At 34.3% G+C, this 13,606-nt stretch overlaps 1 protein-coding gene across 2 annotated transcripts in view; it reads right to left on the reverse strand.

Moving 5' to 3' along the window:
• The window catches only part of btv (dynein cytoplasmic heavy chain beethoven), a 131,920-nt gene that overhangs the window by 22,379 nt on the left and 95,935 nt on the right, over positions 1–13,606 (reverse strand). Inside the window, exons 57-66 of one of the 2 annotated variants that reach the window (XM_069823108.1) lie at positions 13,137–13,388; positions 11,659–11,679; positions 11,398–11,534; positions 7,658–7,743; positions 7,215–7,378; positions 6,852–7,010; positions 4,455–4,694; positions 2,799–2,954; positions 2,536–2,655; positions 504–708 (exon numbers count right to left, since the gene is read on the reverse strand). In XM_069823108.1, coding sequence (XP_069679209.1) covers positions 504–708; positions 2,536–2,655; positions 2,799–2,954; positions 4,455–4,694; positions 6,852–7,010; positions 7,215–7,378; positions 7,658–7,743; positions 11,398–11,534; positions 11,659–11,679; positions 13,137–13,388 — 1,540 coding nt within the window. The remainder of the gene's footprint in view (positions 1–503; positions 709–2,535; positions 2,656–2,798; positions 2,955–4,454; positions 4,695–6,851; positions 7,011–7,214; positions 7,379–7,657; positions 7,744–11,397; positions 11,535–11,658; positions 11,680–13,136; positions 13,389–13,606) is intronic. The other variant, XM_069823110.1, reaches the window with a different exon arrangement.

Here is a 13,606-nt window from a genome sequence, read left to right on the forward strand (position 1 = left end):
ATTGAATTATCAAATTTTTTTTGTTGAAGTCTATGTCCAATATTAAATTTAAGTTTCTTCTTTTCATCTTATATCATGGGTAAAGTATTGTAACTCAACTTCGTCATCCTTTCAACTGTTAACTTTTTCTATTAGCAATTTAATGACTACGATGGTGCCTATTAATTAATTTCTCTACTTATAATAATATAACTACAACTCACTTGACGATATGTGTCAATTGTTTGTATGCATCTGAAGTCTGATTAGTGTAATATATAGCTAATCGGCGATGTATGCAATGGCGGGGGTAAGGAACTGGCCACCCTATTCCATTACCTCTGGCCTAGTTGCCTCATGTGGGTCTCACTTGTGAGGTTGACTAAACAACAATAATATAACACTGTACTAATAGTATCGTACACAAAACTTACGATACTCTATAACGATGGTTGTTTTGCCTGCATTAAGTTAAAACAAATATTCAAATTTCATCTATGATGAATGTCCACTACCGCACGTACCTAGAGTCTGAAGAGAGAATTGAACAAGTGCTGAATGAAGTCTGTCAGGTCTCAAAGCTTGAATCACAAGAACCTGCTGGAATGGAGTCAGTCGGCGAGCTAACTGCACTGGAAAGTTGTTTTCGCAATCTCCGCTACGAGAGAAAGCAGTCCAGGAGCCCTTGTCTTCCAATTCTAGTTCCGAGTATAGTTTAGGTAATGCATTCTGTAATGTAAGACAAACCAACTCACATCTTTTTTTTTTACTAATCGCTCTTAATAGCTACGTTATAAGATGACTCAAAATAGTTACTACATTTAATTCATACTATGTGAAAATTTACAAATCTATATATATAATTTGAACTAGTAATGGAAATTACGGGAAAACGGCTGAACGCATCTTAATGAATGACTTGTCATTTTGAAGCTTGGCATCCAAGGATTTTCAGAAAAATAGTAACTTTCAGTGAAGCATTAGTTTTCCTACATAATTTTCCAAAATCCATCTTTCGTCAGTTTTGAGAATAATTGCATTTCAGAATAAAACAAAACACACACTACAATAAACAATAGGCTATTACACGAAGGCCATGACCTGCAGGTTTGCTGAGATATTTAGAGCTCAAATTCAATTGGTTATTAAAAATTTCAAGACTTGCTAAAATAATTTACAGATCTGATTCTGCAGTGTGTAATTTTCTGAGTACAGCTGTGTATTGAATATTAAAATTTGAGGTGGTTTGATGACATTATTACCATTCGAAATTAAATATTATTATAGTTAATCCCATGAAGTGACTATTTTTCATTAATTATACATATTAATGCTATATTGATGATATGAAAGTGAAATGTTTTGAGGTTATATAAGTAGATGTAGAGAATATGTTAAATTAGAAATTCATTTCCATAATTTACTGAGTAGCGGCTATATATATATATATATATATATATATATATATATATATATATATATATATATATATATATATATAAAGCTGCAAAACTTACGTAAGATAATAATATTGTTATTAAAAATAAAATATTTCTATAGTTATTAATCAAGTGGGGTTGGGTCTTTTTCATATACTTAATGGCAGTGTGGTGTAGATATATATATGCGTCATTCTCTTCAGTATTGCCTCGAGAAAGCGCAAAAATTACAGTTCCTAATGAAAGACCAAAAGGTATTAGTTATTGATAAAATAAGAGGCCTACAAAATTTTGTAATTTCTCGATCATTTCAGCAAGATCTCTTAGCAGGATACATTTCAAAAGTAGTTCACGAAATATGCAGCAGCTATACCAAGATGCTATGTCTATTGTTTGAAAGCATAGTAAACCTGACTTTTTTTTAACTTTCACCTACAATCCACATTGACTTGAAATAGCTATTGCTTTACTCCCACATGAAAAAGCCACTGATCGTCCTGACATTGTTACTTGTGTTTTCGCGTTGAAACTCAAAAACTGAAGATGGATTAGGTTCAAGAAAAATATTTGGTATAAAAAACCATTCAGAGGGAGTATGTTTCATTATTATGGAAGCAAATAATTTTCAATATGTCTGGTATTCTTCATTGAAAATAAATCTGAAAAGATTTTCTTTGAACGTCTAATGAACTTAGTTTGCAGCATTTGCTGCACAAGCCACTAGTATTATATAACATCAAATACCAACTTGTTCAGTTAGTGCTTAAAAATATCCAAATATACAACTGTTTTAAAATACAAAATTACTATTCATAATTGTAAAAATAATGTTAATGCATAAAAGTGATGAACGTTCTTCTAATGGCTATTTGCATAAACATTTCACTTCATTCCACTTCAGCTTACCAAAAAAAAATGTAACTTCGAATTTAAAAGAGTATATTAATATTTTCAATTTATTTTAAGATTATTATGTACATCCGCTGTATTCTAATACTTCTTGTAATGGTTGAATTGTTTTCTTTAAGAAATCTATCATTAAAGTTTTAAAAGCATGTTAAATTCATTTAATGACAGAATATTATATCTATTTTCAGGATATTAACAGGGAACTAACCTTAAGAACATAAACATCGAATGCTCTTTCTTCTTCTATCCAATTAGGCAGACTGTCACTCACTCTGGATGCATCAACTTTAATATCTGATACTGCCTGACCCATGAAGACTCTCCATTCCTAGAAAATTAGTACCGGTATCAATAATGTCATTACAAAATTGTGATTATTACTATAGCCTAAGATATTTCAGAATTCTGTAACAATAACTGTTGGTCGTCAATAAATATTATTACCAAACAGAAGAAAGAAGTTTTACTCACATTATCCTGAAACTGCTGACTATACAGTTTATTCACAAGGTGAAGGGCAAACATCAGCCTATCAGCTTTGAAGAGTGATCGACTGATGTATTGATAAACAATATGCTGAAGTCTTTTTTGATGGCCTTTAGTTCTTATGTCAGCTGATTCTTCTTCCTGAAAATTATTAAAAATCATGTTTATATCATCCTCTTGTGCACTAAACTGAATGTGTTCGTAATTAATAAGAAAAATTAAAGTATGAAAATACAGACTATGTACTTTTAAGTTCCTTAGAATACTAGCTCAATTACATAACATTATCTAAGATTTTTCAAATGACATGAATATGGTAAAGATTTACTTCAAATGTGCACAAATTTCAAAACATTTCTGGCAACTTGAAATACCCAGTAAGCCTTCAAAAACAAGATCAGAGAGAATTAGAATTAACCTCTTACACTGCTTAAGGACAGAGGCATCTTTCTGGGAAAAGAAACTAAATTCACTAGATACTCCAGAAAAGTTCAGCCTAACTTTTTACTTCTACCTTGACTAATCTCCCCTACGTTTCCCTTTGTTTCGCATTTTGTTCATCTGCTTCCAAAGATCTTCAGATCGTTGTATCCTCTTCCTGTTCTGTGGTCACATCAGGCGTAATCCCACCATATCACATGTTCTATCCATTTCCCTTAAGGTAAGATTCAGAAATGGACACTAATGTTGGAGCGAAGATGCTGTTGCTAGTCCAAGGAACAGATTTTGAAAGACAATGCTAGTGTCCATTCCAATGGGGATGCACAATAAGCCTTTTAGGCTGACGTGCAGAAGGCCTTTAAGACTCCTTAAACACCCCCCCCCCTTCCCATAACCTAACCTAACCCATCTCCGAGATTTCTAGTAACGATCACAACATCTTGAATCCCCTGTTCTTTACTTCCTCATTCCGTCGACAATCTTTCAAGCAACGTCTAAAAATATTTATTTTCCTCTTCACATGGCATGGCATTATCGCATCTCTATCTTCCTTTGTTAAGATGAATGTTTTTGAGCCATAGAGAGTTTGTATGATGCAAATGTTCCTAATATTTCTTTTTAATTTCATGTTAAAACTTTTAAAAAAATACAAGAGACTATGCTCAGACTTTATAAAACTACTTATTGTTCTTAAAATATGGATATGGATATAACCTCAGGAATTAAATTAGCAAGGTGGATATAAAAGAAGTGTAAACTTCTTTAGCTTAAAAAACAACTGAAATTTACAAAAGTAATTGGCACCAATATTTATAATACGCACCTATGGATCCCCGAAAAAAACATCCAACAGCATACTAAATGCAAACTAACAGGATTCCGTGTTAAAATAGAATAATACGTGATAAATTTAAGAATATGAAGCAGTCGTGATTAGACTGGAAGACTTATAAAAACTCCGTTAGGACAGCATAAGAATCCTATATGCTAGCCTCTGGTTGACAGTTTTGATAACAATTCCATTTACAATACAATTTTTAAAACTGAACACGTCTACAAAAGGATCAATTGCATTTAGGTATACTGTATTATCATTACAGCGAGATATCAAGATCTGTAACTCTGTCTTTTTTTATTATGAAATATGATGTACACCTCATACTCCAAATAACAAATACAAATTTAAATTTGAAAAATTACCTGAGGACCACTTAAAGCTTTCTGAAAGAGCCTCATGAAAGCTGCTACTGAAAACTGGTACATGTTGTTAACTTTTCCAAGATCCACAATAATAAAATAAAGTGTGCTACCAAATTCAGCTAGAGGCCTGTACACATCGCACTCCTTATTTAATTCTGCCTGAAGATGAGATGATTCAGACAAGGATTCGTAAATAGCTGCACTACTTGCTTTGGTCTCATTCAAAGAAGCAAGCAGGTCCTGCAACATAGGACAACAAACACATTGATCAGATGTACAACGTCAATATAATATTTTTTATCAAACTTAAGCTTGCTTAACCCAGTGGAGGCTGGTGAGGCATTCTGATAGTGGTGCCAAAAATGAAAAAAGGTTGCACGCAAATCACCCTAGTGAAAGGTGATAATCACAGCTTTACATTATGTTAAATAAAACATTAATTAAACCAGCTATTTTACAGGTGTGTAGTTAATAATGTACCTTATAACATTTACAATAACATTTTCGAAACTAATAACGAAATTTACAAATACAGATAATGCAAAACTTTCTTAGTACCGTATTGTTAAGTCAAATACAAATAACTTTTATCCATGACCATAACGAAAAACATGCCTTTACTAAATACTTTTGCGTTTGTAAAGTAGGCTTTTATTCAACATTACTTTATTTCACTAGTGAGATAAAGACTTTACCTCACAGTTTGAACTTTATCTCACAGTTCATTAGTATTTTCCTAGTACCCGGGTACACACGTATACTTTTCCATTAAACTATTACTCAAGAAGTTAATATATTAGTTACTAGATGTCACTACCTCTACTTCTTTATTACCATTTCTTAAATATACATACACTCAATCTATTTCTCATTTCTCTATCTGCTACGTCGTAATTTGTACATTACATCCATATCTAATGTGCATCTTTTTAAAATTTTGTAATAATTTACCTTTTGGGATGCGAGGAGACTTGAATCTGCGAAGTTGGGTTTATAGGATTTTAAAATTTTAAAACAACACGTGTTAGCCAACTGAGCTAAACAGACACGATGATTAATTAAGTTTTAAGATTCCTCTTAAGTTTACAGAAGTAAAATGTGAAATTATTTTAATCACAATAGTCCCGTGAACACTTCTAAATAATCCCTGAAACTTCAAAAAGACGAAAATACACGTTTAAAATGAAAAGGTATATATTAAAATTATATAATTAATTATAATTTGTTATTTATCCAACGCCTTAGATACCATTCTTTACTAATCATGGCCTCCTATGTCATGACCTACCTAGTAACGTATTGATTCTAAAATCCATGCCATGGTATGTGATTACATGAGGACTTATTTTCAACATATTTTCTCTTATAAAACAGAATTTTTCGTTATGGTCATGGATAAAATTATGTATGGTACTTGTGAGCGTGATCTTTATTGCACTCGTGTAATTTAAGCACGAGGCTGACGCCTCGTACTTAAATCTTTCCACTCGTACAATAAAGATGCACTTACCTCACAAGTATCATAAATAACTATTATAACCAGTAAAATTACTCGAAAAAACACACGAAATGAACAATGATATAGATAATAAATGGACACGTTTGCACTTTATTTAACAGGCTGATGAATCCAAGGCCGCAGCCTGAATAACACATGTTCAAGTCCTGTACAGATCTCATGTATTGTTAACAAAAGCATCAATACTAGCAACAGTGTAGCGATATTTAATTGCCTCGAAATAAAACAAATATTACACAAAATTAACAAATAGTGTTACATAATATGAAAAAAAATATTTATCTTTCTAAAAAGAACCATGTCTGACTATCTCTGCATTCATTATAATTAAATGGGTAATAATTTACACATTCAAATCCAAGTTGTGTGCATTAGTTTTGAACTGGTAACTTTACATTAAGATTTGCGCGAAACTTTAACTTGTGTTTTCCTGAAAGCCTTTGCTTGATGATTCCCAGCCTAACGTCTCCAACAACCCTGCCATCCAGCGAAATTTCTGCATTACTGCGTTCTAGCGGGTGGAATGTTAACTACTGAGTCAAATTGAATTCGGCTCAGAGTCTGCCATATGAAACACATATAAACTAGAATCAGTAGCCTTTTGTACAGTGTTATACGGGCGCAGGCAGTGCCACACCAAATTGGCCCCAATGTTCGAAAAACGCTGCAAGAGTGCTTCCCGATCTGTGCGCACGCTCGTTCAGATGACATATGAATAAAATGTGTAGAAATAAACAATTACAACTCCTTTTCGGGATATTATTTTTTGTTTCTTTCATTGGTGGTGCCATGGCACAGTGGCACTACCTCATAAGCCGCCCCTGGCTTAACCTATGTTCCAGTTACGATTGCAATGTTATTTTGTAACATCTGTTTACCTTGTTCTGAAGAATATCTCCTTGGGCATTAGCCAGTTCTTGCAGAAGTATTTCTTGCAACTGATCAAGTTTCAGTTTAAGCTCCTCTTCTTGTCGTAGTAGCTCGCTTCTCCGTTGTTCTAGTTCAGGCCTTTCTTGACGTAAAGCAGAGGCAAGCAGCTATAATAATGATACAATACAGCCATAATTACTGAGGTTAGATATAAAGTCAAAATTAAATTTGAAAATAATTTGGATTTTTGCACTGTGTCGTACAGTAGATGCAAAAACATTGAATGTTTCTGTATCTATGATATGATACAAAAATCCGAACATCCCACAACACATCAAACACCATACAAGTTTTAAAGTTTATCTACCTACCTGTCCCGTAAGGCCAGCCCAAGTTGTGGTGAAGTTCACATACGTAACTGTAGCAGCAGCATCAGGTGGAATATCTGGCTCAGTATTACGCGTGGTTAAGAACAATTGGAAGTCATCGTGATAGTCAATCAATTTCTCCCCCACTTGCACTACCTTTCTTGGTCCTATAACCAAAATATATTTTGTATTATCAATAGAATTGTTCCTTTGTATAACAATATACACGAAATTGGCAAGATATATTATGTGTCACATAAGAGCAATTAATAGTTCAAGCAAATTGCAGAAGGAAACCACAGGAGAGAAAAGAGAGGTGCAGGAGAAATAAATTATCATTTATACTTAACAAGATGTCACTTCGAAACTAATCGGCCAGGTAATTTCCTCATATTAGCAGAGTACAAAGATATAAAGTTAATCAGTAATTAAAATAATATTCTTACCTTGATTTATGAAATCTCCTCGAAGAATGGGGAACAGCACAGGATCAATACTATCCATTTCTTCAATGATTAAAACTTTTCCAAACCTATTGAAAAGAAATAATTTTAAATGCCTCTCTTCTGTACTTAGAAACATATTCTATTTTTTTTTATTTTTAATTATTTTATTTCCTTGTACTAGTGCCTACTATTATCATATGCGTCAGTAAATTAACTATGTAAACAACAATCAAGAGGATGAGTGCACTCAGATATATCGTAGTACTCCATGTTGAATCTTTCGTGCACTACTTTTAACACTAGAATATAAATAATTGATTAAATGGCGATCTTACTCGTGTTAATTGTGTAAGCCGCACATGCTTACACAATTAACATGAGTAAGATCGCCATTTAATCAATTATTTATATCGTAGTACTATTACATTTTAATTTGAGTTGAGTAGTATTCTTCACCTGACATAATTAGGAACATTAAATCCAGACGTTTGAGATGCACAGGGCATGTAGCACATATCGTCGTGTGAATGCAAGAACTAGGTAACTCGAAATTTGCGTTTTTTTAGTTACCTCTTTTATAGCATAGCAAAAATAGCACAAAATGTAATGCAAAAACTTGGTAACTGATCGAACGATACCAGCGACATCTATTTTCCAATATAACAAATAGGTAAATGACATTCCTTAGTGCAATAAATAAGTAAATAAGCAATGTCACAAAATATGAAAAATCAAGTCACCTAGTTCTTGCATTCACACGACGATATGGGTGAATCCAAAAAAAAAAAAAAAAAAAAAAAAAACATATAGAGTGTTAGTTGGGAGACATGAGAGGAAAAAAGACCTTTGGGGAAGTCCGATACGTAGATGGGAGGATAATATTAAAATGGATTTGAGGGCGGTGGGATATGATGATAGAGACTAGATTGATCTTGCTCAGGATAGGGACCAATGGCGGGCTTATGTGAGGGCACTCCGGGTTCCTTAAAAGCCAGTAAGTAAGTATTTATATTACTGCAAATCTATTCATCTACTCAAGGAATAATGGATAAGAGGATGATGATAATGAGTGGGTCAATGAAAAGACCCTAAACCAGAAAGTGAGAAAGAACTGACATAATTTTAATTAATGTTTAAGTACGCTTTTCCACTGAATTTCAATTCCATTGTCTGTATTGCAACAGAACACAAAGACATTCACTGTAGTTTAACTTCCAACATAAGTAGAAAAGAAAACACTATCGTACATATTAAGCAATTTACACTTATCTAATTACTGATAAATAAAGCACCTGATATAAAAAAAACATAAATACATATTCCAACATTCTGGACTCTGCTAGTAGGCTATAGTAATGTAAATAATTTCAAAGTTTGCCTGAAGTTCCTTTTTCAAAAACGCCAGTGGCAGCTCGTTCATAAACACTTGTTCCAATCAAGGTCTGTTGATGTCAGAGCTTTGCACGCTGCCATATTTGTGCCAACTCTTAGGTTTGTTTACATTGCACTATGGTTGGGTTGTGGAAGAAATTTGTGTTTAAATTTATATATTTCATAAAATAAGTTTCCAAAGCAGATATTTCGATAACTTTCGGAGTACTTTCTACTCGACATCAGCAACCGATGGCGCAAAGATGGCGGACATTAGTGGAATGGGATGAGAGCTGTTCGACAGCGACATGTAGCGACCTTGGTTTCAATAACAATGAACAATTAAATTCAACTTTATTAAGAAATACGTACTATCCTTAAATTTAAACTTTACGTACACTTCACTGTTAACAGAAAAGTAAACAGCTATCTCACTTGGAAACTTTGAATTTGCGTAGTGACTTAACTGTAGTTACGATTATGGAGAGAAAGAGGAGGAGAAAGGGAGGTAGAGAGGAAGAGAGACAGACAGATAAAGGGAGAAGAGCGGGAAGGAGAGAAAGAGAGGGAAAATGGGAGAGGAAGCAAGAAAGATGGAAAGGAAACAAGAGATAGGGAGAAAGAGATTGCAAGAGGAAGAATGGAATGGAAGTTGCTCTTACAAGGGAAATGTTAATGAGCTCATGTCGAAACTTCTCCTCAAACTACTCACACAGATCTCCACAGCACATACACAAATATACCCATCTTCCGTGAATACCTGCACTCAAATCTTCTGTACCAGCCAAGTATTATCTACTCAAGGCTACTCAATTTTTCGATAATCTTCCATTCGAGCTTTAATTTTTAATTTCACAATCTTACAATTTTGTACAGGCAGCTTTTTTTTTTCTATCTGTGGAGATCCAACAATGTGCGCTGTTTGAGTCGAGGTTACGACATTAACTTCTTAACAATAAAATTATCCTGTTACATTTGTTTCTACCTTATGATTCAACAACCTCAGCTGGAATTGAGCCTGCATACTTCGAGTCTAGAAACAAACATGGTAATCACTAGACTAATATGATTATAAAAATGTTGTTGTTGTTTTCTATTGCCAGGCATTTGACAATAATGTCATTTGACCTCTTGCACTCCAATATTTTTCAAAGATATTATCATGACCAGCCACTGAAGCACAGATTTTGAGGTGTTCCGAATCAATTTCTTGGTTTGAGTTGCACAATGGGCAGTTAGGGGACTGATATATTCCAATTCTATGCAGGTGTTTGGCCAAACAATCATGGCCTGTTGCCAATCTAAATGCAGCTACAGACGATTTTCGTGGTAAATCGGGAATTAACTGTGGATTTTGATGCAGAGAGTTCCATATTTTCCCTTGGGATTGAGTTATCAAATTTTGTTTGTTGAAGTCTAAGTATGTAGATTTAATAAATCTCTTCACAGAGTAATACGTAGATTTAGTAACAGGTCTGTAAGTAGCAGTGCTGCCCTTCTTTCCTAAAGCATCCGCATTCTCGTTTCCCAGGATTCCACAAGGGGATGGTATCCATTGGAATACAATTCTTTTATTGAGTAATATTAATTGAGAGAGCATATTAGTTATTTCTGCTGTCTGAGATGAAGGTGTGTGTTTAGAGACGATTGATAGAATAGCTACTTTGGAGTCTGACAATATAACTGCATTCCTAAATTTATTGATGTGGCATAGAAGATTCCTGTGACATTCACTTATTGCAATGATTTCACCATCAAAACTTGTTGTTCCATATCCAAGAGATCTATAAAGTGAGAAGAGACAGCATGTAACACCTGCACCGGCACCTTGTTCTCTGGAGATCAAGGATCCGTCGGTGTATAAATTAAGCCAGTTTTGTGGAGGGTAACTAATATTAATTGTCTCTAAAGACAATAATGTTAATGAGCTCATGTCGAAACTTCTCCTCAAACTACTCACACAGATCTCCACAGCACCTACACAAATATACCCATCTTCCGTGAATACCTGCACTCATATCTCCTGTACCAGCCAAGTACTATCTACTAAAGGCCAAAGGTTACTCAATTTTTCGATAATCTTCCTTTCGAGCTTTAATTTTTAATTTTACAATCTTGCAATTTTGTACAGGCAGCCTTTTTCTTTTCTATCTGTTGTGGAGATCCAACAATGTGCGCTGTTTGAGTCGAGGTTACGACATTAACTTCTTAACAATAAAATTATCCTGTTACATTTGTTTCTACCTTATGATTTAACAACCTCAGCTGGAATTGAGCCTGCATACTTCGAGTCTAGAAACAAACATGTAACCACTAGATTCATATGATTATAAAAATGTAACACACACCCAAAAATTCAAATTAGGTACCTGATTGCAAGTTCCAAAGTAGTGGTGAATCTATCACTATGCTGTGACACGACTTCAACAGTATGGCTCTGTAAATGTTTCTTCAGCCATTCAGAAGCCTGTGAAGAAGGGTCGACTAGGAAAGGACGCAGTGATGTCTATAAAATGAGAATGAATAAAAAAAAAAAGATAAGTGTGCATACAGAGAAAACGAAATTTTAATTTTGAGAGGACATTTATCAAATGATTACACATTACACTTAATGATACATGATCACTCACCCCAGCTTCCAAACAAGCAAGCTGCCAAAACACACAAAGAAATTTTAGTAGGTTATTTTACGACGCTTTATCAACATCTTAGGTTATTTAGCATCTGAATGAGATGAAGGTGATAATGCCGGTGAAATGAGTCCGGGATCCAGCACCGACAGTTACCCAGCATTTGCTCATATTAAGTTGAGGGAAAATCCTGGAGAAAACCTCAACCAGGTAACTTGTCCCGACCAGGACTCGAACCTGAGCCACCTGGTTTCGTGGCCAGACATGCTAACCGTTACTCCACAGGTGTGGACCACACAAAGAAAAAATAAATAGTACACTTATGTATTACTTCTATGCTTTACAAACAAGTTTACTAAAAAAAAAAAAAAATAAATAATAATAATACTATAGTCCCATCGCTCTAATTTCCAGCAGCCAATCACGTTGCAGGTCGGCTACATTTAAACGCGTGCGTCTTGTGATTCGCTGATTCATTTCTTAAGGCTCGATAAATACTTAATATAATCGCCCGCCATTTTAGCTCTATCGTTGGCGTTCACAGAAAGCACATGAAAACGTTATTTGCCGCTCAATTATTTGCTGAATTACAGTGCGTTTGATTTATTATTATAGGAGCTACGACATGATAATGTTTAATGGTGTGGCAAATAGATCCCTCGTTTGGTAGCTCGGCAATGAAAGAACAAAAATGGCGAACGATACTACCTACCTAGACTTTATAGAGCCTTGACTTCCTAAGACGTAAGCAAAAAGGAGGAGTCACGCCGGGAATAACAGCATCGCGACTATACATCCTAGCATCCTTTATGAAAGATGTGGACAAAGTTAAATAAAAACACTAAAATCCAACCTATGTTTAAGTCAAGGTCTCCAGGGCCAGATACGTCATAACATTTCGTGTCTTCTTTCTCCTTCTACCATGACTTAGCAGTGGATAATCAATATAGTGACAGAATTTCAGTAACCTTACGCACCACTACAGTACGATGTAGAGAAAAGAAGCAAGGGCATTTAAAGAAGAATGGGGCATGAATTATTTTATTGCATACAAAGATAAAAATATGGATTGCGTAATATGCAATAAAATACTGTCCTCTTTGAAGGTGTATAATGATCGAAAGCATTTTACTAAAAAGCATGAACAGTTCGTATCATTGAAAGGTACATTTGTTACTGTATGATTCTTATTAATGTTATGATGACTACACTAAATATTACTACTTTTAATTCTAACAATAAGCTACTAAGTTTTAATTTTAACATTGTGTCAATTTCACCGATGCTTTCCACAGAGCTATGTAGAAACAGACTGGTATTAACTTATATAACACCACTATATGACCACAAAATAACGCAACTCTCAGAAAACAAGATACTATACAATACATTGAAATTCAGCATAAGTATGCTTGAGTCAAGTTTAAATATTATTCCATCTTCAGCAATTTTCAAGTTAAGGTGATGATTATTAATACCTTAAGTATGATAAGAGCATTCTGCACAGATAGTTGGTCAGATGGAAGTCCTTCTGACAGCCACTGGAGTTGTTCTTTCTCAGATCCCAGAAAAGTTGTGAAGGAGAAATTATTCACTCCCAAGAGCTCTTGCCACTCTGTCATAAGTGTCCGACGTTGGTCCTCTGGTGCTAATGACAGGTAAGTGATGAAGGCTGCAGCCAACAGAGAGTTGACAGGCAACTGTCTCAGGTCCTGAGATAACTCGGTCAGCTGCAAACAAATGTTTCGGTTACAGTTGTGTTCACTGCCAAATAAAGACTGTACTGACACTTTGAGAACTCTCATTATTGCTGATAAACCTCAATTAAAATTCAAAAACAAAAAAAACATGCAATATATTCAGTTATGCATTATATTAAAAACAAAAGGATACAACAAAACCATATAATTGCATGGTTAAGTTTTTTTTATTTTATTTTATTAATTAA

Source organism: Periplaneta americana, chromosome 4 (assembly GCF_040183065.1).
Source record: "Periplaneta americana isolate PAMFEO1 chromosome 4, P.americana_PAMFEO1_priV1, whole genome shotgun sequence".
Taxonomy (NCBI): Eukaryota; Metazoa; Arthropoda; class Insecta; order Blattodea; family Blattidae; genus Periplaneta; species Periplaneta americana.